The 22,314-nt window shown below is 46.1% G+C and overlaps 1 protein-coding gene across 14 annotated transcripts in view; it reads right to left on the reverse strand.

The window, feature by feature from the left end:
- The window catches only part of LOC4576205 (cyclic nucleotide-gated cation channel alpha-3), a 99,291-nt gene that overhangs the window by 57,340 nt on the left and 19,637 nt on the right, over positions 1-22,314 (reverse strand). For 13 of the 14 annotated variants that reach the window (XM_061642790.1, XM_061642802.1, XM_061642799.1 and 10 more), the window contains exons 2-3: positions 20,759-22,122; positions 9,015-9,243 (exon numbers count right to left, since the gene is read on the reverse strand). In XM_061642790.1, coding sequence (XP_061498774.1) covers positions 9,015-9,231 — 217 coding nt within the window. In that variant the 5' untranslated portion in view covers positions 9,232-9,243; positions 20,759-22,122. The remainder of the gene's footprint in view (positions 1-9,014; positions 9,244-20,758; positions 22,123-22,314) is intronic. The other variant, XM_061642801.1, reaches the window with a different exon arrangement.

The following is a 22,314-nucleotide window of genomic DNA, read 5'->3' on the forward strand; positions in this document are numbered from 1 at the left end:
TTGAAGTGCCGGAGTGTGTGGAAACGAAAAGTCACAACAAAGCAAGGATGCAAGCAACGACGAGTGTTTGTTAAATGTTTGATAAAACTCATCTATAATTTAATGGATTATGTTGATCAGGGCAATGTTTTTCATCTTTATGAACGACCAAATGTTTCCTTTTTCGTAAACATTGCACGTGACTCGTTTGATGTTTCTCGAAACCCGGAATATTCTGGTCGTGCCTTACTTAAGATGTTCAGTCAACAATGTCCTAAGTGCAGCTTGATTAAAGCAAACAGTGTTTGCCGCTCTTGCTCTTTCCTTACAAGAACCACCCCGGTCCATCATTTAATCACTCAAACACTCCACGTGATGTGAGTTCGTTTCCCGTGGCGAGTGATTTATCGCCCCCATCCCCAGCCCCGTACGTACTCTTCTGGCACCATTTTAAACAACTTGGTGCTGTAAAACACGCACCAGCAGCACCGCAAAAGGGTAAGCGCGCGCACAGGCCTTGGTTTTACCGCAAAAGCCACTAAATCTTCATTTCACTTCATCAAACAGCTCACAGCCGGCCCAAAACGCCCTGTGCACTCCTTAGCCAAAAGAGAGAGAGGGAAAAAGAGAGAGAGAGAGAGCGAGTGAACATACAAAGCACAAACTGATCGATATTCATATTCCCAAAACAATCACTCAACCATCACGCCAAGCACGCAAAAGGGCTGACTCAGAGCTGTCCGAAGCTAGCCCGGGACGCGGGCGGTACTTCCACGGAAATCGGAATATTAAATTTCACCTCCAGCAACCGGTCGCCTACCCCAGCACACAGCTGGCCAGCTCACAGGAGCCGGTATGGAGATGGGGTTTAATATCCCCCCAGAAACTGGAACACAGTCTCCTAGGACTCGGTAGTAAGTGGCCAGCTTTCTCTTTGGCTTTCGGCTGGCTGTTGTTGCTCTGGTTTTGGGCCTGACGTGTCAGACATCAACCGAAAGCCGCCTAAACTGAACCGTTTGCAAAACAACGATTGTGCCTCGGTGAAAGGTGTGGAAAATTGTTCATTTTTCAACACCATTAGAGACGCCCGAAGGTGAAGGTGAAGGAGAAGGTGCTGCCAGTAGATTTGTACGTTAATGTTTTAGCAGCAATAGTGTGCCACTCACGACAGTTGCTTCGCGCCCCCGTTGACAGCGGGCAGCCGGGCCGGACCGCCCGTGTGTCTGGTTGCAGCGGTGAAGACAACGGGTTTCGAAACCTGTTGAAATAGGTTCGCCCGTGCTGATCTTTTGCCCCACGGTAAATGTCGTGGGTCCCCAGCCCACGATGAGGGTCTGCCGAATTCTTCTCTTCAACGCCCTGAAAGTTCAACACCCAAAGAACGAATGGATGGAAGATTGAATAATCGACTGGATTTTGGAGGGAAAATTTATTCCAAACCAAGCCAAGCTAGGATGACAACGGACGCGTCCTTTGCCCTCTGTGAGAGCGCCAACCCGTGTGCCGTGCGGTGAGATTGAAGCATCGCGCCGCATTAAGTAGTCCATTTGTCATCCGTCGACACGGGTCGTTGGGTTGGAAGTTCGCCCCAGTACGGCGCTGTGTCACCGGAATGAAGGTAGATGCGCTACGGTGGAATGTGTCCGCCCCTTGCCAGGAGAGAAATGATACGATGCTTTATGGATTGATGGTGCTTGTACAGTGTACACTGTCTGCAATATGTCTTCACGAAACGAGATTTAAGAGCTTTAGCTCATTAAAACGGTGCTGCGGGATGCGTTTGTTTGTGTCAAAGTTTGGGGGAGTCCAAGCACTTCCGATGATATGGTAATGCTACGGGAGTAGCTCATCCTTCCTCTATCACGACGGGTACTTTATTTTACACACTTGAACCCCAACAGGATGACAAAACGGTTGGGACTTGCTCAAGATCAGATCATGCCGTGGCGTGTCTCGCTGTACTTCAACGACTCCCCAACACTGAACAGGAACTTGAAAAGTCCCAAATGCCCAAAAATACCCAAGTCAGTCGAGAATTGGTATGGCGTCATCGCCTCTACCACCTTTCGTCCGGTCCGAACAGTCACTAGCTCACCTGCCGCATTAATGCTCAAGCTCATTATCGCACCACTGAGCGTGTTTGGACAACGATGCCACTCCAAAAAAATAAACCAGCATCCTCCAGGGAGCCTTGGCGCAACTCGGCGCAGCGAGGTCATCTTTAGGGCCCAACAATTTGAATTCGCCGAACCGTAGCGCAAAACGAACGACCGAGAGAGAAAGAGAGAGGGCGCAAATGCTTGCCCAACTCGGTCGGGAATGTGTTTTTGTGACGATACGTATCTGTCTGTGTATGCTTTCTTCCAGTTCACGTTCAGCTGCAGCAGCAATGAGCCAGCACGCAGTGCCGGTTGGCTCATCGAGCCAGAGTGCTTCGCATCACGAGCGGGAGGGAAAAGCTTTTCATTTTCCACTGTTAATTAATTTAATTACATTTTCAGCGCAGCGGCGCCAAGTAGCAACAGAGCGCGCGCGAACTGCTGGGGAGTGCCGCGGCGTGGTCCCATTTCAGCTCAGACCAGCGGGCTGCTGCTTCCAGTCTTTCTCGGCGCAGCGGCGTGTGTAGAGGACCCGGAGCCGGAGCAAATGGTCCCACAGAGGTTAATTTCTTTTGGCGCACTCCGAGGCCACTCCAAAATTGGAACCGTTGGGTAAAGCGATGGGCGGGGAAGGTGAAACGAGAGAAGTGAAATATGCAATGTGCCATACATCTCATGCTGTAGGGTAAACACACACACACACACACAGATAAACACATACATATATACTCGAGATATGAAGTTGTCAGCGTATTTCACACTGCGTTCCTTTGTGTACGGCGCTCTGCAGAGAGCTCAGGCCAAGTCGTCCTTTTTGGTCCTTTTGGATTGGATAGAAGGGGTTGCGTCAGGGAATGAGAAAGCTAGCTGGTGAAAGAGGACGATGACAGGAGCTTCTGTTTTCCTTCAACTGGGGGAAAAACCCCCCTAGCTGAAAGGTCTACGTAGTTGGCGCAGTGTGATAGAACTGACAGACAGGACGGTACACCGATTTGTTTTACTCTGGCAAGGGCGGGAACACGACACACCTTTCGGCTAACTCATTTGTATAACATTGGCGGGGCATCAGGTTCAAAGTCTTTGTACAATATAAAAAGTTGTAAATTCCCATAAGAGAACCAGAGCTACCCCCCATAGCTTGCTTTAAGTTTAACTTCGTCTATCATCTGTCCCTCAGCGTTCGATTAAACCACATTTTGGCTGGCAGAGTACGTCGATGATATCAGCAATATTACAGCATTATACTGGTTAAAATCTTGAGAGCGGGAAAATTAGAGCTTTCATCAATAATGCTCTTGCGTTCATCCTTCACTTCTGGCGAGACGTAAATCGTCATCTTCAATTCCAACGTTCCAATCTGTTACCGTGCCCACTCATTGACATAGCGCCAGCCCCCTCGTCAACTCTTCCTCAAACTCACCCTTTCCCCGAACCTCCAACCCACTGCCACGTGAAGGACACTGGATGACTGGAACCTATTTTTAGCGCACCGCTGAAACGAAGCACAACGACGACGACGATGATGTAATCGTCGCAAACGGTTACAATTTCTTTCCCTGCGGGCCTTCACTTTTCTGCCATCATCAGGCTCACCCCCAATCCACCTTCAACGACCCATGTAGAATCGAACCAAAAACGCGAGAAAGCAACGGCGGTAAAAAAAAACGAACGCCGCACAAAACCGTGCGGCCAGGCCACCCATCAACGGCTGCGACATTTTCCATTTTCCGCAGGGTAAATAGAAAACGGATACTCTCACCAGCTTTCACCCCCGCTTGGTACATCATCCCATCTTCTCCAGGTTTCGGCCGGCGCCCGTTGCTACGACGGCCATTCCCGACCTCACACGGGAGGGAGGTGGCTGTGCTGTGAACATTCCCGTTTTCATTTCGCGCTCCCGATTTTCCTCAACGCAGCAAAAAGAAGGTGCACCAGAGAACACACTGAATGATGATGGCCAGGGAAGGAGACCAGGCTAAAAAAAACGGGTAACTGACACCCGCGCCGACGAGCGCACGCGGAGCAATGCTGAAATGAAATGCTTTTCGGTTGCGTTCCGCCAACGCTCGCTCGTCGGGCAGCAATAAAAATAAAAACCCCCTTCGAGGTGCTTCGGAAGGGACCTACCACTCCCTATCCTGGCCGTCAACCCATCAGCTGCACCAACGGGGTGAGAGGGAGTGGAGGCTCAACTCAGTGGTGCGGTGCGACGCAGGTTTGTATTTGGAGGGCCCCAGTAAATCTTGCCCAACCCTAACGAAGCTTGGCCGGCGTGTCGCGTTATGGCGAAGTTGCCACTCTTACCCTCTCTCTCTCTCTGTCTCTCGCCACATCCGCCCGGTTACTAAGGTGAGACTGGTGCAACTTCCGCCTCGACTACTGGGGTGCCGGTTGGCTCCTCGGTAGAATTGTGTAATTATGCAAATTTAATGAATTTTACGCCCACGCGCTATCACGATGCCGCGAGACGTCGAAGATGGCCTGCGTTGTGTGTGTATGGAGACAACGACACCGTGCGCCGAACGGCGTACAAAGAAGCAAGGGATCGAGGTGAAAGGAAGCAAGGGCGATAACGGTGACGACCTCGCTGTCGTTTCGCCTTTGTGTAATGGGATACATTTTCGGGCTGACCTCTTCTCGCCAGTGTCGCCAGTGTTGTGCGGTAAAATGGACGACACCCGGACCCGGGCGACCTGGTGCGGGAATCAGTGCAAAGTTTTTTTAAACCCGTTTTTTTGGGGGGTTTTCAGCACCCCAAACTGCCAAGCACCAAACTCTTTCCTCAACCCCAAATCCTCCCCGCGGAAAAGGATCAAATTCGTAAAGTCGCTCAATACGCTTCTTGGCGGTTGGTTCAGTTGTGTTCAAAGCCCCTTTCACCGACAACTTCTTAACCTCCAAAACTGAACCTCAACCCACCCTCGAACAAGGACAAATTGGAACAACGGAACTTGTTGGCGGATTGGGGGAGGGAACAGTTTTAATGGTTGTTCCCAAACTGAAGCTCATTTCGGAACCGCGCAGCTTATCCGGCACGGGGAGCAAGTGTTCGGCACAACGAAGTGAACTGATTCTGTGCGGCGAAGGGAATGGTAGTATAGAATTGAAAGCGCACAAAAGCCAAACCCCTCTTTCGTCTTCGCGATTCCCTGGAGAAGGGGTTGATTGGGCGATAGTTGCAAATGAGTGTCTTAAATGGGGCTGTAATTATATTAAGGAACTGTGCGCCGGGCGCACTGCTTATTATCCGACAAAACTCCCGCAAGTAGCACCTCCCGTGAGCAATCAAGCCTAGAACAACGTCGTAGCTCATTCGCCGTGGTGGTGTTGGTTCTTGCTTCCGTTTCGGGAGCGAGCTGCTTGAGGTAATGAATAATTTACGTGGCATGCATAACGATTATCGCGATAGAATGTTATGCTGGCGGCTGGGTGTGTACTTTAGCAGTTCAATCAAAAGCACTTCATTTCATACACATTTTTGGTGTTTTACTATTTTTGTTACAGATGGAAGCCTCCAATAAAAGGAGCCGTGTATCTAGTCTACATAACTATGCAAGATGTACTAGATACATGAGATCTCAATTATTCAAGTAAGAGAAGCCTTTTGATAACATAAATTAAACCTTCTGGGAGGTTTTATGATTTCATTTCGTTTCTGTTTGAATAAAATACAATCCTTGAGATTAAACATTGTGTTCAAACTCCAAAAAAAAAACCATGCCACAAGCACGCCTATTTATTCATATTTATTTATTTTTATGAATCCTACAAATGAATCCTAATGTCTTAATAACAAAATAAATGCGCTAGCTTCTTGAAAAGGAGATTACTTATTTTGCATGTTATGCTTTTATCAAGATATAACACATTGGAGAAGGTCATCCTTTTGCTATGAAACTCCAAAAGAAAGAAATATTGAGTAATTGAATCTCATGTAAAATATAAACTTGGGATTAAATTACTCAAATCTAATCTAGTCTAAGTAAATCAAATCTCATAGAAGTAGAAAATACGGCCGGTCTGGTATCTGAATAAAAACAGCAATCGCGAAAGACCGTTATGGAGTTCAGCAGTATAGTTCCCGCACTATGTTCCCTTTTCACTCGGACTCTCTACATATCGTTCCAAAAATTGGCATCAACATTAAAAATAAAAGCCAAAAGCCCTGAACTGCATCGAGACACAACACTTACTCACCAATGCTAATTAAAAGCCCCAAACGCAACGAAGCGAATGACCATATCGTGTCGAAGCTCTCCCAATACTCCCAGACCCGTCGAACTCGACCGTACTGGCAGCGCGCTAAACGCACCGACCAAACAAACTTCCTCCAAGCACCCACAATACGGTCGATAAAAGGTAATGAACTGTTCAACTGACAGATACTAACTGATCTCTAATTAAGTTAATTGCCTCGTATGTCGCCTGCCTGCCTCCATATGACGGTGACTTCTTTTTTCTTTCTTCCTCTCTGTGCGTGGCAGTATCACCACCATCACCACTACCACCAAAGCCAAGCCCAGCCCAGCCCTTGTGCCAGCCAATCAAACAAGCGTCCCGTCACCGTCCCGCCACTCACGCAATAAGACGCAAAACACGGTCGGTCTGTTTCTGGTCAGTTTGGCGCAAAACCTCAAACAGTCGTCGAGTCGTCGTCATCAACGCCCGTCCCAGTGCGGTTGTTGTAATCCGAACGGCTCATCCCCGAGTATCAGAAACATCATCAGACGGCCAGGTGTTAAGCGACACACAACAATCCTACCCCATCCGACAAGTCCCATTACCGCCAACCGAACCTTCGGCGCACCTTTCCCCACACCATGGCACCAGCAGCGAGAAGGGAAATTGACACCTCTTCGCAAACTGGTGTGCTGCACTGAGCGTGTACCAGTTCATAACACTCTAAAAGTACCCATGCTAGCAAGCTAACAGTGAGGAAAAATAGGACTGGGAAAACACACACAAACACACATACACCGGACACTGGCCAATAACCACCGACAACGCGGACTGTCAACACCTTTGGATGGCGGGTGGCACCGCTGATTGCTAACGGAAAAGCAACGGACGCAGGGAAAAACAGGTTAAATGAATTTAATAAATTAATTGCAACTAATTCCAGCCGAAGCGCTCGAACGATGCAACTTGGTTACCATTCGCGCTGCGCGGTAACGGTTTCCCGCCCATCGTGCGACCGTGCGGGTGTGGAAAGGCGTCGCTGTAATCTTGTTGCATGGCCGTTAGCATATTTCCGGTGCCGAAGCTTTTGTCGTTGAGTGGTAGGGTTTTTTTTTGTTATTTGCATCCACCGTGGAAACCAGGCAAGCGTGGTAAGCGAATATTTGCGTTCGATTTTTTTGGGCGACTAACGCTTGCAGCTAACCTTAATTGAACGTATTACAGCTTCCAGCGGAAAGGTGTTATAAACATGGAAATTCTACTGTTTTTTAATGGCAAATTGCATTAAAACAAGATCGTTTGGATGGAATAAATAAAAATTACATCAACGACCATCCAGCGTTTAACGTTTTAACCAGTCAAGATTACAAGAGGTGGAATGTAAGCAACGAACCTTTACTCTACTCTAACATATAGGCAATTTGTTTAGCTTTCAGAACGAACGTATCTGAACCGCTTTTTGTGTCCATATCCTCTTTCCAATCGTTAACAATGGTCATAACAACCACGACACACAACAACAACAGCAAAAAAACTGAAACTGGTGGCTCCCGAATGGCAAAAACCAATTGTCCTTAACGACCATTCGGCCTAATTGAGCTTCAAGATCGACATCAAGCAAAACAGAGAGAGAGAAAGGGAGAGGGAGAGTGTGCTCCTGATTTCGTTAAACGATGAACGGCCATAGTTCTCCAGACGGCAGCTCCCCATCGATGGAAATCGGAGGATGGGAAAACATAAGAAAAACTCATCCATAAAAATGGCCCAAAACTTCTTGTGGCTCCGGGAGTATCCGGGAGTAGGCAAACGAAAAAAAACACACACAGCCTAGGAACCATCAATAACACAATCGCGCGCACACGCTACTGCCACTTGCAGGGAAACTTCTGCAACTATGAAAATTACCAGAACACGTCCCATTCCCCCCCCCCCACGAAGCGGCTAGGAAGGGAAACTCCCTGGAAGTGTTTCGGTTAACGGGCTAACCCCGGTCGCCGGGAATCGTTCACACAATCGATGATGATGATGATGATGATGGCGATGGTGCAGACGATAATGACAACGATTTGGTGAAGATAAAGGTGGTGGGGTGTAGTGGGTGGATGATGCAACAGCAACAGAAATTGGCATCAATTTAGCAAAATGGCTAACAACCACACACATACACCAATTTGATTGACATTTAACTTTTTACGGCTTGGTCCCGCGCCCGTGGCTGCACATTCATGACGCAGGGTATGGCTATGCCGGAAAGCGATGCCCGCGTCTATGTGTATGTGTGGTGTGTGTGTGTGTGTTGCCAAAAAACGGTCGGTGCATCCGTGTGGGTTTTATTGGGCTGCCCGAGGCGGCCACGAACGATGCCCAAATCACTTTCGATCGACACGATAGAGTTTTTGTACTTCTTGCATTATAGCCTCCTCATAGAAACACTTCCAGCACCCGAAACAAAACGTGTGAGCGTGTGAAAAATGATTATCCCCCTTAAGCTCCGTTGATTATGGGTGAAAGGTGCAGCAAAACGGCCAACCAGCAGTGGGATCAGTTTTGGAGCGCAGCGACTCAACGACAACAAAAAAGTACAACCTCCCAAAGAATGATGCTGATGAGGCGTACCAACACCACCGCCCGGTTGTGTTCTCTGCCTTCTTGCGACGAACAAAAACTGTATGTCTGCGAGTTGTTCGGTGAGGTGGTAAGGGAAACTGGGGGTGAAAATGAGGCGCACAGAAACAAGCACACTAGCGCACCACTTACCTGGTATGTAGCGGGGTCCATTGGTGTGCCCGAGGGATAAGCTGCCGTAGGAGACGTGGCCGGATTCGGCGCCGACCGAAACCACCGCTATCTCGTCGAGCTCGTGGCCGGGCGACGTGCTGTTGGCGGAGACGAGCCGGGTCGAGGAGGTGCCGGCGGTGCCGTGAGATTCTTTACGACCTCTTAACGATAGCACCAGCCGTTTGGCTGTTGACATGATGGCCGCTAACTGTAACGAGAAAGGCGAGAAAAGGGAAGGCGGAAGACGCATTGTTAACGCTAATCCTGGCAAAAGCATTGCGGGCGTGGTGCGGGCGTAAGACACATTGAGGGGAAGGTCTTGTGCCTTAGGAATGGGCTAGTCCGATGAGGAACAAGAATGCGAACCGCCGCACATGGTGTACACGAGCGTTCGTTCCGGTTGTAGCAAAGTTTAGCTAACGATGTACGCCGCGTTGTCGTGTATCCTCTGCCGTTTTTGGCATACTTCCATCGCAAAGCGCAACAACCCGACACCCGACCGAAGAGGTGAAGCTTGGTGACGATACCTTGGTGAAGATTTACTAAATTATCCCCTATCTTGCGCTCGCCTTAAAAGCCGTCGATTGGGCAACGGGGATTGGACATATCTGTTGCATCCGAAGGTACCACACCACACCACTGTCGATGGTGCTAGAGCCTGTGATGCTCATCTGCTCTGCTGTCTGCAGCAAACCACAGGTTTAAACCGCTTCAGCTTCTGCTCGCCACTTGTGGGCAGATTACGCGCAAACCCGAAATCCGGTCCGGTGCTCGCGAACATGGTTTATCCGCGGTGGAGGGCCAGGAAAACAGTGCGGGAAGCCGATGTATGTCGAGCCCCATAACCATAGATTGCCGAGATTCGTTGGCAACATGCCCTCCCAAAAGCTCGTGCCATTTTCCTGTTCGTAAGCGAGCGTTTAGCGCGTGTGCTTTTGAGGAGGGAAAGGGAGGATGATATTGGCAGAGCAGATGGCAATCACCGAGAGATGCCTACCCGATTAGTTTCCCCACTAACCGAGAGAGATGAAGAGGAAAGGAAGAGAGACGTGGGGACAAATCAACACCCAGAACATGCCACAATGGATTTCCATTATGTTGTGGCATGTTCGAGTGAGGTTAGTGTGCCAACCTGCTGCATCTGCAATGGTTCTGAAAGTCTTGAAGGCACATAAATTGTGCGATTACCATTCTGCTGGCTACATGCTTCAAAAGGTGCATCACACCCTGCTACAAACGGTGGCTCATTGTTTTGGCACTAAGGTATAAGACAATTGCACCATCTGTGCTCGGTTTGTGCAGCGTTTCTTCAGCAAAAATTAGTTCGGTTAGGTTCGGGGAAACTCTCAACGTTGAATTTCAATGCATTATATTTGCCTTTCGGGTTGTGTGAAATTATTGCACCCGCCAAATGTGAGTGTTTGCGCTCTGTTTTGCATAATGCATAATTTCCGCAGACTCAACTTCATGCTTATCCACGCGCTCGGCACACAACACAAAAAGGGCACCGTGGGCGTGCACAAACTTTTCCACACGCTTCACATTTGGTTGGAAAGAATGTGCGCACGGGTAACAGTTTACATGAATGCATCTCATTTTCATGCCGAATTAGCTTGCCGAGCAAATCATACTTTGACTTAACGAGGTACGAGCTTAACATTGGGGATAAAAAGTAACCAATAAAGCTAAGGTTCAGCTATGATAAAGTTTTACTTTGAACAGCATTAGCAATTATGTGCCCTAAATTACTATTAAACATTTAAAAATTATTTCCTCTCAAAACCAGATATCCTAGTAACCGTTACTGTGTAGCCCTATAAATAACAGTATAGCACCTTATAACACAAAACTGTACCCCCCTTTATTCTCAAAGTTATTTCATTCCCTACTTTTGTCCATTCAAATGTAACCGACTTGGTCATACGTTTAAGGTACGCATACATGCTGTTGTATAATTTCAAATTTCCTTACGTTTGTTTTACACACTGAGTATTCAATACTTTGTGTGATTAAACTATTCTATTAACACAAAAAAATGCACGACGAACTCCATAATCATAACAAACTCAGCAGGAAAAAAAAACGAATGTAAGATATGTTGTTTAAAACGTGATGTCAAACTAAGCAAGCATGTAATCAAAAGACGCAATGTAAACAATCTAATTTTTAAAGTTTTTTTTTTAGCGAATTTTTCTATAAACAACATATTTTGTCATTAGTGGCTAATCATTCTCAGGCACAACAATATTTTTCTATCTGGAATGTATTTTTACATTTCATTAAAATTGTACTTTGATTCTTTTATTTTATTTATCGCATCACTGTTCTTCTCATACATTGGAGTAGAAGACATTAGAAGATTATATTTGTTGAGGATTTGCTAACTTAACTCGTCTCTCATTGTATAGCAGCGAACCATCTCCATTCCAGAGCGAACAGTACTCGCAGAAGTTAATTTTATATTTTAAAATATAAAATTTCCCTCCCATGAGGCAATTATCAAGCATCTCGTCGCATTTCTCTTTAATCGTTTGGGCATTAAGAAATGAACACAACGTCCTATAAAACACAACGTCTATGCTGTCCAAAATGCTTCCTTCCAATGACGTTCGACTTGTTGAGTTTCAAGCCCCCGCAGGGAATATTTAAAGCCCAATTAGTGCCCCCTCCGTGCAGTACGAGGCAATTGCTATGCTTCTCTTGCTTCGGCTTGTCTTCCCCTAAATGGGAGCACCAACAACAAAACCCACCCCACTAGACGTACTATCGCAAAACACATAAATATGGCAACCTTCACAGCTACATCGAATATCTACGAACTTTTCAATATCCAACAGTCCCAGTGGTACCATTAATGATATTCCTGACAGTGTTGTGTTTTTTTCTATATCCAACTCTCCCTTCAGCCTGTCACTTCCCGATCCACCAGGCAATTGGAAGATAAATCGTTCCATTGACAGACCGCACTGTTTTTGTTGTGATCAAATTTCTGCTCCGGGGCATGGAAAATCGAATCTCGTACGAAATTGCTTTTTCCCGACTGTTCTCTGTGGTCCCAGCCGCTGCTGCGTATGGTGCCGCAGCAACCATGACCATCGTGGCCCAAAGAAAATACATGTCAAATAATATCAAATACCTTATTAAGGCTCCACCTTTGGTGACTTTTTAAGTTGCTCCCCTGTGCCGTGCATCTGCCGCGCACAAGCCCGAGGGTCAGCTGCCAGCTGTCGCCGCGCACACACTCAACCGGGAGCAAGCAACCGTACGGCAGTCATAAAAGCGGAAGCAAACTCAATTGGCACCGGTCAGTGGAAGTGTACACATGCGCAAATACACACACCGAGCACCGGTGGCGATGCCGAAGTGCTTCCATAGCCATCCTCACAGTGGCAGCGAAAGAGACGAATATGTAGGGAAACATAAAAGCAAAGCTCGATCAACAACAACCACAAAAAATAACAGTTGAACCATCATACATACACATAGTGCCAAGAGACTCAATTAGAAGTGGGTAGATTTGTTGCTCAGGTGTACCACAGCAACAAACAAAAAACACAACTACGCTGTTGCACGACAGCGCAGCATTCCGTATACAGCAACAAGCGAAAGAGCGTCCGCGTGCCGAGGCAGTGTGTAATACAGAGGGCGAATGATGAAAACAAAACCAAAAAAAGTGTACATAAATTCTAAGCCCGGGATTAAAAAGAAAAGCAGGACTGGCCGGACCACCACAAATGGTGATGCTCGACTGTGGGAGCATGGGAGGGATCGTGCAGGGAAAGAAGTTCATAACCACGAAATAAATCCAATTTACGAGCTGATGACTTTTTATTTCGCAGTCCATCCGTAAGGTAAGGGTGGGGGAGAGAAGGACGGCAAGGGATCTAGGGGACAGGAATGGCACAATTTGTTCCAAAATCCCCAAAACCTCCTCGTTGATATCGGTTGGGAGGGGAGAGGAGCAAGGGGATACTATCGACATAAAAATGGCAACTGCCAACGAATTTCTTCAAGGGATCGTTCACTGTTGTCGTGCCTGGATCTGGTTTGCAGGAACACACACACACACACACACACACACAGAGCAGCGCTGGCAGCAGAAGGGAAATTTTAAATTGTTTGCACTTTCGTGGGAAAGTTTTTATTCATTTCCCCGCTTCGACCGCGCGAGCAGCGCAGTGCAGTGTGCCGAAAAAGCTGTAAAACTGGTACTTGTTCTGCCGTGTGCCGTGCTCGGATCTATCGTGGCCCGAAGTGCGCAAAAACCATCCGTCAAAAACTATTAAATTGACTGAATGGATCTGTCGGAGAAGATGGGTGCAAATGGAGAGGAAAGGGAGCAGAGAGGCCAATTTCATTTTTTTCCAATGGTTGAAAACGTAAGATTGATTGTGATTAATTTGGTGCTGTTTTCTTTAAGAACAGTTTTTAAAAGGAGTTTCCCAACACAATTCCATTACGGCTTGTTTTTGCCTTTTTATCATGTTTTTTTTGCAGATATTAAACAATACATCAGTTATAGCCAAATGTTTTGAAATTTATGTATGTTGGTTTGAATGTCTTTTTCTAAATGAAGTTGTCAATGGAGGAATATATTTCGTAGTAGTAGTTTCATTTCACTCCTTTCTTTGCTCATTTCTTTTTGCTATCAATATGTTTGTTACTCCAAATAACAAATCAAATTACCTTTTTACAATTTTGTATTTTTAAATGTATTTTCATGAATGTTTTCTGGTAAGAAATTTGCATAATTTTTTTTATCCTAGTCCCCTATATTATTCCAATCAGTTTCAGAAGTTTGAGTTCGTTTTTCATTTGTTTATTGTTTTCAAAAATTTTATGATTCTGCGTTCCAGATTTTTTTAATTAGAAATAATTAACATTAGTACTCTATCATTTATCCGGCACGAGCAAAGTCCGGCTTTGATGTTTGTCTTTTTTTCCTTCAAACGTCTAGTTATACTCTTCAAACTATAGTTATGATCATCTTATTAATTGGGTGATATAAGCTCTTCATATGCAAGATGACAGGGGAAATTGGATTTTACCGAAGGTCTGTGCTGAGTTAAAATCAAATCATCTGGCACTTCAAGATAAAACCTCAATTGGGCAAATCTGTGTCTCGATTGAATCCTTCATGCCTAACAAATTATATTAATGTACAACAATCATACCTAATTTATGCGCTGCATCAGTTGTAGTTAATTATTGACTGGTACAATGATGTCAGCGTTAAAAAAAAACACATACATTAAAAAAAAAGCCCCGCATCGCAGGTCTAATCGTGAACCTAACTCGATCGAAGCGTAGCGACACGCGCGGACACAGATAAAAAATGGCGACGCTTAGAGTGCGTTTCGTAAAAGCTCCCATAAAAAATCCAATTAAAAACTTCGAACCTAATATTTATTGCTACACACGGGTTCACACTCCTTGGAGCACGAGTACCAACTGCCGTCCCGGTACCGGGCCCCATTTGCCCAACGGTGGTGGTCGGGGGTTGCCAAACCATTGTGCCGCGCTACCGTCCGCGTGCAGCAGCGCCTCGCCCCAGAGCTTCGTAATTCTCATTATGGTTTATTTTGTTGTTTGAAATATAGCCGGCCATAAAGGCAAAATTAATTTTCGGCACATTTCCTCGCACACTCCGGCTGTCCTCCGGCTAGCGACCCAACCGACCAACACGCGCTGGTACGCTATTTTCCGGTAGCTGGTCCTTCCGGTACTTAGCCGAAAAGTAACAACAGTCTGTCCTGATTTGGCTTGAATCTTCATTTCGGTGGTTACCGCAATGAATGGAAGCAAGGAAAAGGGGGAGGATTGCTGCGATAAATTGACCATCCTTCATCATGCAGCCCAAGCAGCAGTGTCCGTACGGCCGATGGTTTTATCGTCGGTTTTCGCGCCTGTTTCGGCAAGCACTCGAACTTGAACCATCTCTCTCGCAGCGGTTACGAAAGTAATATTGGCACGTAGCGCGGGAAAGAGGAGCTTTTTGTTTTTTGGTTCGCTAACAACATCCTTCTGGAGTTGCTTACGGCCTACAAATAACATTCGACAGTATAAACAATAGCAACCGGGGAGTGCCCAGAGAGCACGGACCGAGGGAGAAGGTTTAACGTGCTAGGTGCTTCAGGCCATGCAATTATACGGGCTCGTAGGAAGATTGAAGCTATTTGTGGGATTTTACGATCTTACCACGTAAATATGTTCCCGTTTTTCATAACGATGCGCCATACCCACAGAGAGATTATTGAGGGGCGCTTGCAAAACATATTATCTTTGGGCTTATCTATTACGACTTTATTTTTAGCTTTTGAAGTTGATGCGTTTGTCGTTTTATTGCAGATCGTTCTAGTGTGATTCGTTGTGCTAGGCTTTAGATATCTTTGTTATTTGGATATACGTCCCTCCTGCACGATTACTTCACAGGGACACAAAATGTTGCAATTTCAATAAAATTCACATAACCATCCTTTCTTTGCCTGCGCCACTTTACATGCGTAACTTCTTCTATCGAAAGGCCACTCGAAGAAGCAATCAATCTTTCATTTGCTCGAGTCGACGGATACGCAATACTGCCAGCAAATAGAGACACACATTCAATAAAATTTCAATCTTCCACCTCAGCCCCCACACACATTCTTCGGGCAAACTTTGTCGTTTGCATCAATCCAAAATAAATTGTTATCGATTTTTCTCTCTCACGTATAATTTATTCCACTGGAACTATCAAATGACCATTTCCACACATTGTTGCGGGAGGTCCCCGGGAACGCTGGGAAAGTTCGATCACACTTCCGCGTCAATCAAATCATCCGATTAAAAACCTTCCCCAACTTTCCCAAACAATAAAAAAAACCCGCCCGACAACAACCTGCTCTGTGCAAACCCTATTGGATTGTTTATTCAGCGCTTGAATTTTCAACAGCGCTGTTCGGGTCCTCGTTTCTTTCTCCCGATTGTGTGGTAACAATAGAAGTAAACGCGTGTGTTCCTCTGAGTTGAGTACCTTTTTTGGGCTCCCAATTTTGGGAGCTAGTCCGTTCTTGAATGTCATCCTAAACCAACAACGGCTTTAAGATTACAAATCCGTGATATAATTTTATTTCGTTTTCTGATAGAGCTTTTTCTTAATCCTGGGTGGTACTGTATGCCTCAAAAAAGCACTAATTCTTCCTCCAGCATATTATGGTTGGCTGGTGTTAATGAAAATAATGCTTTTAAACTCTACAAATAGTTTAACGAAAGCTTACAACTAAATCGGCTCAACTTGCTTAACATCATTACCACATTTAAACGTTCCAAACGAATGAGGCTCTATTCCAATGACTTTTACAAACAAACTTCAAATCCTAATAGAAGTAGGTAGTTAGAAATTAGCACCCAGAAGTAAATGCAACATCCATTGTGCACATCAAACAAACTGTCACTGTCGTACTGTGCAAAACATTAGCGAAAATGTTTCATCTTGCTAGCTCGAGATCGTTGTCATTCAGCACACACGCAGACGCTTGGCAAACACACATCGTTTGCACCAGCTGGGGAAACATGGTCACCAAACAGGAACACAACGATTGATTTACTTGGAACAAGCGCCAACCCACACCATCACCACCATAAGCCCAACGCATCGTTCAATATTTCAATCGAAACTGTGTCAAACTAACTCAAATAGCTAACGTTTCACATGCTGCTGCACCGGATGCATCATGTAACGTAACACGGCCCGGTTGCATCCCGGGTGCTACACGGAAAGCATATCGGCAAAGCCCGGACAGTCGTACATGTGCCGTTTCTAATGAGGATCGATTGCCGGAAATAGTATCGGGTGAACCGCAAAAATTGACATCACACTGTCCGGTCTGAATCACAGCAGCGTACCTGCAGTCGGTAACGTTTCGGATGGCAAATTGCAAGTATCTACAGTAACATCAACAATGTACCACATGGGAGGGAAGCTTCCAAACCACACGACAAAATGGCCGTCGTTAGCCGTTGTGGAGTAAGTTAATTAAATTGTAAAATATGCGTCAATTGTTACTCCGCTAACGAGAAAATCCGGCCATTTAAGGTGAATGCACAGTTTATTATATTTAAAAAAACGCATCAATCATCGCATTACATCAAACGCAGTGTGAGAGACGGATCATAACGACAGTTTTGTAGGAATCAATTCTGACCGTATCACCCCGCATCTTCGCGTGCTGGAAAGTATGCAAATGTTCGTCTGTTGCGCTTCCATCGCTCTGCATCCCAGCACATTCCTTTTAGATGCGAGCGTGTCCCAATTTCACTAGCACAAGTAATGAAATGATGGATTGATTTTGGCCCCCTCAAACATTTCTCGTGAACCAACGTCAGCGCTCCATCCTTCCCCGATACACGATGGCGAGCTCTTTGGGAACAAGGATCATTGCGGTTTGGTACGCCACGCCCGGCAGTTCGCCTTTGCCTGGTGTTAATCTTTAGCATTCGACCAAACGCCGTACTACGCTCCATCAATGTCACTCACTGTAGCACACATACTAAAGCCCTTTGGATTCTATTTTTCCTCACAAATACAGTGGAACCTACTTTGGAGCAAACTCCAGCGAAGCGTTGTGACGATTCCTGTGCAGCCAAGCTGGTATTAACCTGGAACCCTAAACCAATGCCGGAAGAAGAGTCGCCGGGAACGATATGCTGCCCTCTCCCCTTGTCCTGTGTGTCGCCCTGTTTGAAGCGAGAGAATCCACATACAACCGCACCATCGCTTCCACCGCTCCCCGGGTACCGATGGCACAGGATCCTTGTGCGGGAAAGCCATACCGATGCATGCGGCACCAGCCCCAGCAAGCATTATCAATCATAACGACCGAAGGAAGCAGCATAAAAGGGGTTATTAAACTTTTATTCCTTGCAAGCCATTCATTAACCGGCAGTAAGCCTTCCGCAGGGTCAACGGATTGGGAAACCCGGGGGCCCAGCATTATTATCATGCTGCTGACGATGCCGATACGTGTGCGATGACGCGATGTTGGCGCAGTCGATAATGATACTTTGTGTGTGTGTGTACTGAAGAAGCAACAAAAAAACCCCTCCAACCTCTCCTCACGCCCGGAGACGTGTGTGTGTGTGAGCGTGTGTTGGGGATTTGTTTGAGCAGGTCGACAACGTCGACAAGACCGTATCACGGTGTCGGTGCCCTGCAATAATGCCAAAAATAAAGTGTTCCGCCTGTGTGTAGTGTAGTATGCACACGGACCGGTACCACGAGCGGAGCCGTTTGCCGCGATGACGTAAAGTGATCCCCCCCCCCCCCCCCCCCAACGTGCCCGTTGAAGCGCGAGGCACGGCGATGATGGATGGACCAGAGATTCGGGCGAGGATTATGGAGCGTTATCGATGTGACGAGAGTATTTATGCTTCGCTGGTTCCATCGATTCGCTAACGGGTTCATGCCCGGGACCGGACCGGACGACGGGCCAACGCTGGCCAAGGGGTTTTACGAGCGCTAAATATTATCGTTTTAAAACGTTGCACGTAGCTGCTGCTGCTAGAGCGAAATGTGCGAAAGGTGCTGTTGAGCAGCGTGAAGTGCAAATCGTAAAATCCTTTTTTTAATAAATAAATCAGCATCAGCATATCATCCAGTAATCCGCATGGTGCAGGGGTAGCAAAAGTGCGATAAATTGTACTGATTGCTTGGGCAGGGATTTCAATGTGTGTTTGGCGTTGCGCGCGTCATTCTAATGCAATGCAATAGCTGAAGTCCAATTTCACTGGATTTTTTTTGAAGGGCCTAACACAGATAAGCATCAATTTTTCAAAAATGTCTGCTTGAAAAAACAGCTTCCATTGAAATTGGAATGAATTTCAGTAATGAACCATTAATCATGTGCAATCATGTACTTACGATTATGTTATAATGATTGATAATGATTATTTAATATCAAATTCTCTAAATAAATAATAAAAAAAACAGTTTGGCTTTAAAATTAATGTATTTTTGGATAATTATTTTTATGTGTTTTTTTCATTACTTAAGGAGAAGCCGATATTGCTTACATTAGAAAAAAAAATATTACTATTAAATGCATAAAAGAAAACACTTTCTGTATCTTTTGTCTGACGGAAAGCTGTTCGACCAAAATCCGTTTGAGTTAGGGAATGCAGTTTGAAAGATTGAATAAATCCTTCGTTAAATTAGATATGTCAAACGAGCGATGAATTGTGTTGTCTAACACGGATCATAATAGAAAAAAAAGTATTTTTTCAAACTCTTTATCTTGAGTCAAATATTTGATCCTTATTTGTGAGCCTAGGAAGTGCTTCTGAGCGTAAAGAATTCAATCGCCATTTTAGCTTAAATTCATTTTTAATCCAAACATTTAAACTAAATTAATCAACTTTGTAACTGCTAATCACGTCACATTTGATTATGCACAGAACCATGGTTTGAATATTCCTTTTCCTATTCTCAACACACTAAAATCCATTTACTACGAACAATGTCTTGAACCTAGAAGAACATCTAACATATGGCCTAGTCCCTTCACCCAAGATATCTTCTTCCCTTCACTCTATATCCTACCGTGGCTCAGAAAACAGACTGTAGACATCTACCAAAGCAACCACATTTCTGCCTCGAATCAAAATTGCTTTGCGGAATGAAATGATCCGTAGTGTGTGATGGAGAATTGAATAGGAAAAAAACTTCCCTCTACAACAGTGAAACGAAGCACGAAAAAATCCTTAACCCACGGCCATAAAATAATCAAGCACCAGCACAGCAACGCTGGCCCCAGCTGCCCCAGTTCACAGGGGTCGAACATCTTCCACCGCAACAACATCCGCACCGCATTTCATCTTAATTACAAAACCAGCCACTACGACCACGGCCAATGTAAGCTGTTCCGCAGTTGCCATACTGGAGATCGAGCGTGGCCAGATAGACCGATACGCTTTCGTTTGGAAAATGTGTAGAATCGTTGATGACACGGTGAACATCAACTGAAGGAAGCAAAAAAACCAGACCGAGGATATAAAAACGGACCATCCTCGATGAAGTTGCAGGGCGTCCAAACGCGCCAGACTTCATCCAAAGTCTGGCATCAAGTGGCGATGAGTACGGTGATGGGTTTTACCGATTCATGCCTGCTTTGCTGCTAGCTAGCCCACAGAACTTTGCTAGGCCGAAAAAAATCAACTTCCAAACCTTACATGGACCACTCACAACAATCAGAGCAAAGACAACAACAAAAACCACTCAATGCCCTCGATTTCAGGTGATTCACACCTTTCGAAAGAGTAGGAACACGAGCGCGGCTTAAGCCCATTTCCCCATGACTGTGGCTGTGCATCCCCCAAAACATGACCCCAAAAACCCTATTCCATGCACGGTCCTACAGGGCAAGAAGTTCTACATGGTACACAATAAAAACTCCTCCCAACCAACAACAACAGCTGGCAGAAATTGGTGTGAAAAAAGGCGGTTAATTACGGCGGCCCACTCACACACCTTTCGCTGTCGGGAGGCCGTACTCAATGTACGGCGCCGCTCATGCAAGAAGGTGCACAAATACTATTCTCAGGAACAATCGGTTGGCTCGATGAGCTGTGCGACGCTAGTGTCAGGAAAGCTGCACAACCGTGATGGATCCAGAACGGCCCCGAGGCCTCAGAAACCGTTTCACCCGAGTTCCACAAAACCCACACCAGCAATACCGAGTTGTACTCACCTCTCAATACGTTGATTGCGTCCGCTAGTTACTGTGCCACGGGCGGTAGTAGTGTCAGCAGCCTGGAAGGGGCAGAGCATTTTCCACGAACGATCCGACCTGCTCGGTGACGATCTGTGTGCAATCGCTCGCACGGTGCTGTGTATCTGCTGCCAACGACACGCGGCTTGGCATCGGACCATCCACAACCACTGGCCGCTACCACCATACCATCACCTGCATCGGGATGAAACGGCACCGCAACCAAAGCTGACGGAAGAAAAACTGCACCTGGCTTCACACACACAGGAGGTTCGGATAAAGAGTTTTCCGAACGTATTATCCCCGTAGCGGCCGAACCGAACGAACAAGAACAGAAAGCTGATGCACTCTCGAGGTACCCGAGGTCTGCCGTAACGGTTCACGCACTTTCTTCTGGTTCACCTGAGCACCAGCTGGTAGGTGTGAGGCTTCAATTATTTCCGAGCGTAAACTTGTTCCACGCTCGGATCAAGCATTTAATTCGCTTAGATTGCAAGCCGCCCTGCTACGGATTCGTGCCCGAGGAAGTGGTACCACCTAGACACACTCGCGCACACACAAACATTCACCCACACACACACACATGCGGTCGATCTAACTCAATTTGGCACTCCGGGGCTGGATGTGTGTACGTTTTGCATGTGGCCTCTTGCCCAGACATTCGATTATCTGACAAGGTGGAACAAGGTGGACCGGTACGCTAGTGAAACTTTTCCAACTTTCTCTTCTGCATCACCGGAGCACTGGCTTCTGCACTCACTAAGCAGCACACAATAGTCGGTGGACCGACATGGGCAAAACACGAAAGAAGGATCACGTTTGGCACGGGCTTGGGAGAAAGGATTTAGTACGTTTCAGCTCTACCGTACCCAACCCGCACTTGCTCACTCCCAAAGCAACGATACAGCGCACTAAAACTAAAGGGATATATCCTTCTTTTTTGTTATTCTTCCTTTTAAATTCTCCTCTTAATTTAAGCACACATCACACGGAATGCTTCACTTGCACACAATTACACCGTACCCTGACTGTCGTCCTCGGCCATTCCGATCACTAGCACTGATTTCTCAGCTTCACTACTTTCACGCTGAACGCCACCGTCAATCGAAGGGAAGCCTACTGCGATGATTCGGTTCGAACGTTGGCGCACCAGAGTAACTTACGTAATGATGCCGATTTTTTATATACAGCAACACTCACAAACACACACACACACACACATGCAACTCACACACTGTACAAACTACACAAGCACACACGCGAGCACATACACACTTCCTGCTTTGGCTTTTTTTTTAACGGAACAGAAGTCCTTTGCCGTCACTCGATAGGGAGATCTAGTTCTGTGGAAATAAAATGAATACCATTAATTGTAAGTAGCTTCAAAAAACGATAAGTTTCGTGCTTTCCGTTAGCTAGAACTATGTAAAAACAAGCATGGAGCAATATTCGGCTAGTCAAACTTGAATTGAAACTGCAATGGCTTGCCCGCTGTAACAACGGAACTTTGAAGATTCGCGGAAAAATCGCTCGGA

Source organism: Anopheles gambiae, chromosome 2 (genome assembly GCF_943734735.2).
Source record: "Anopheles gambiae chromosome 2, idAnoGambNW_F1_1, whole genome shotgun sequence".
Taxonomy (NCBI): domain Eukaryota; kingdom Metazoa; phylum Arthropoda; class Insecta; order Diptera; family Culicidae; genus Anopheles; species Anopheles gambiae.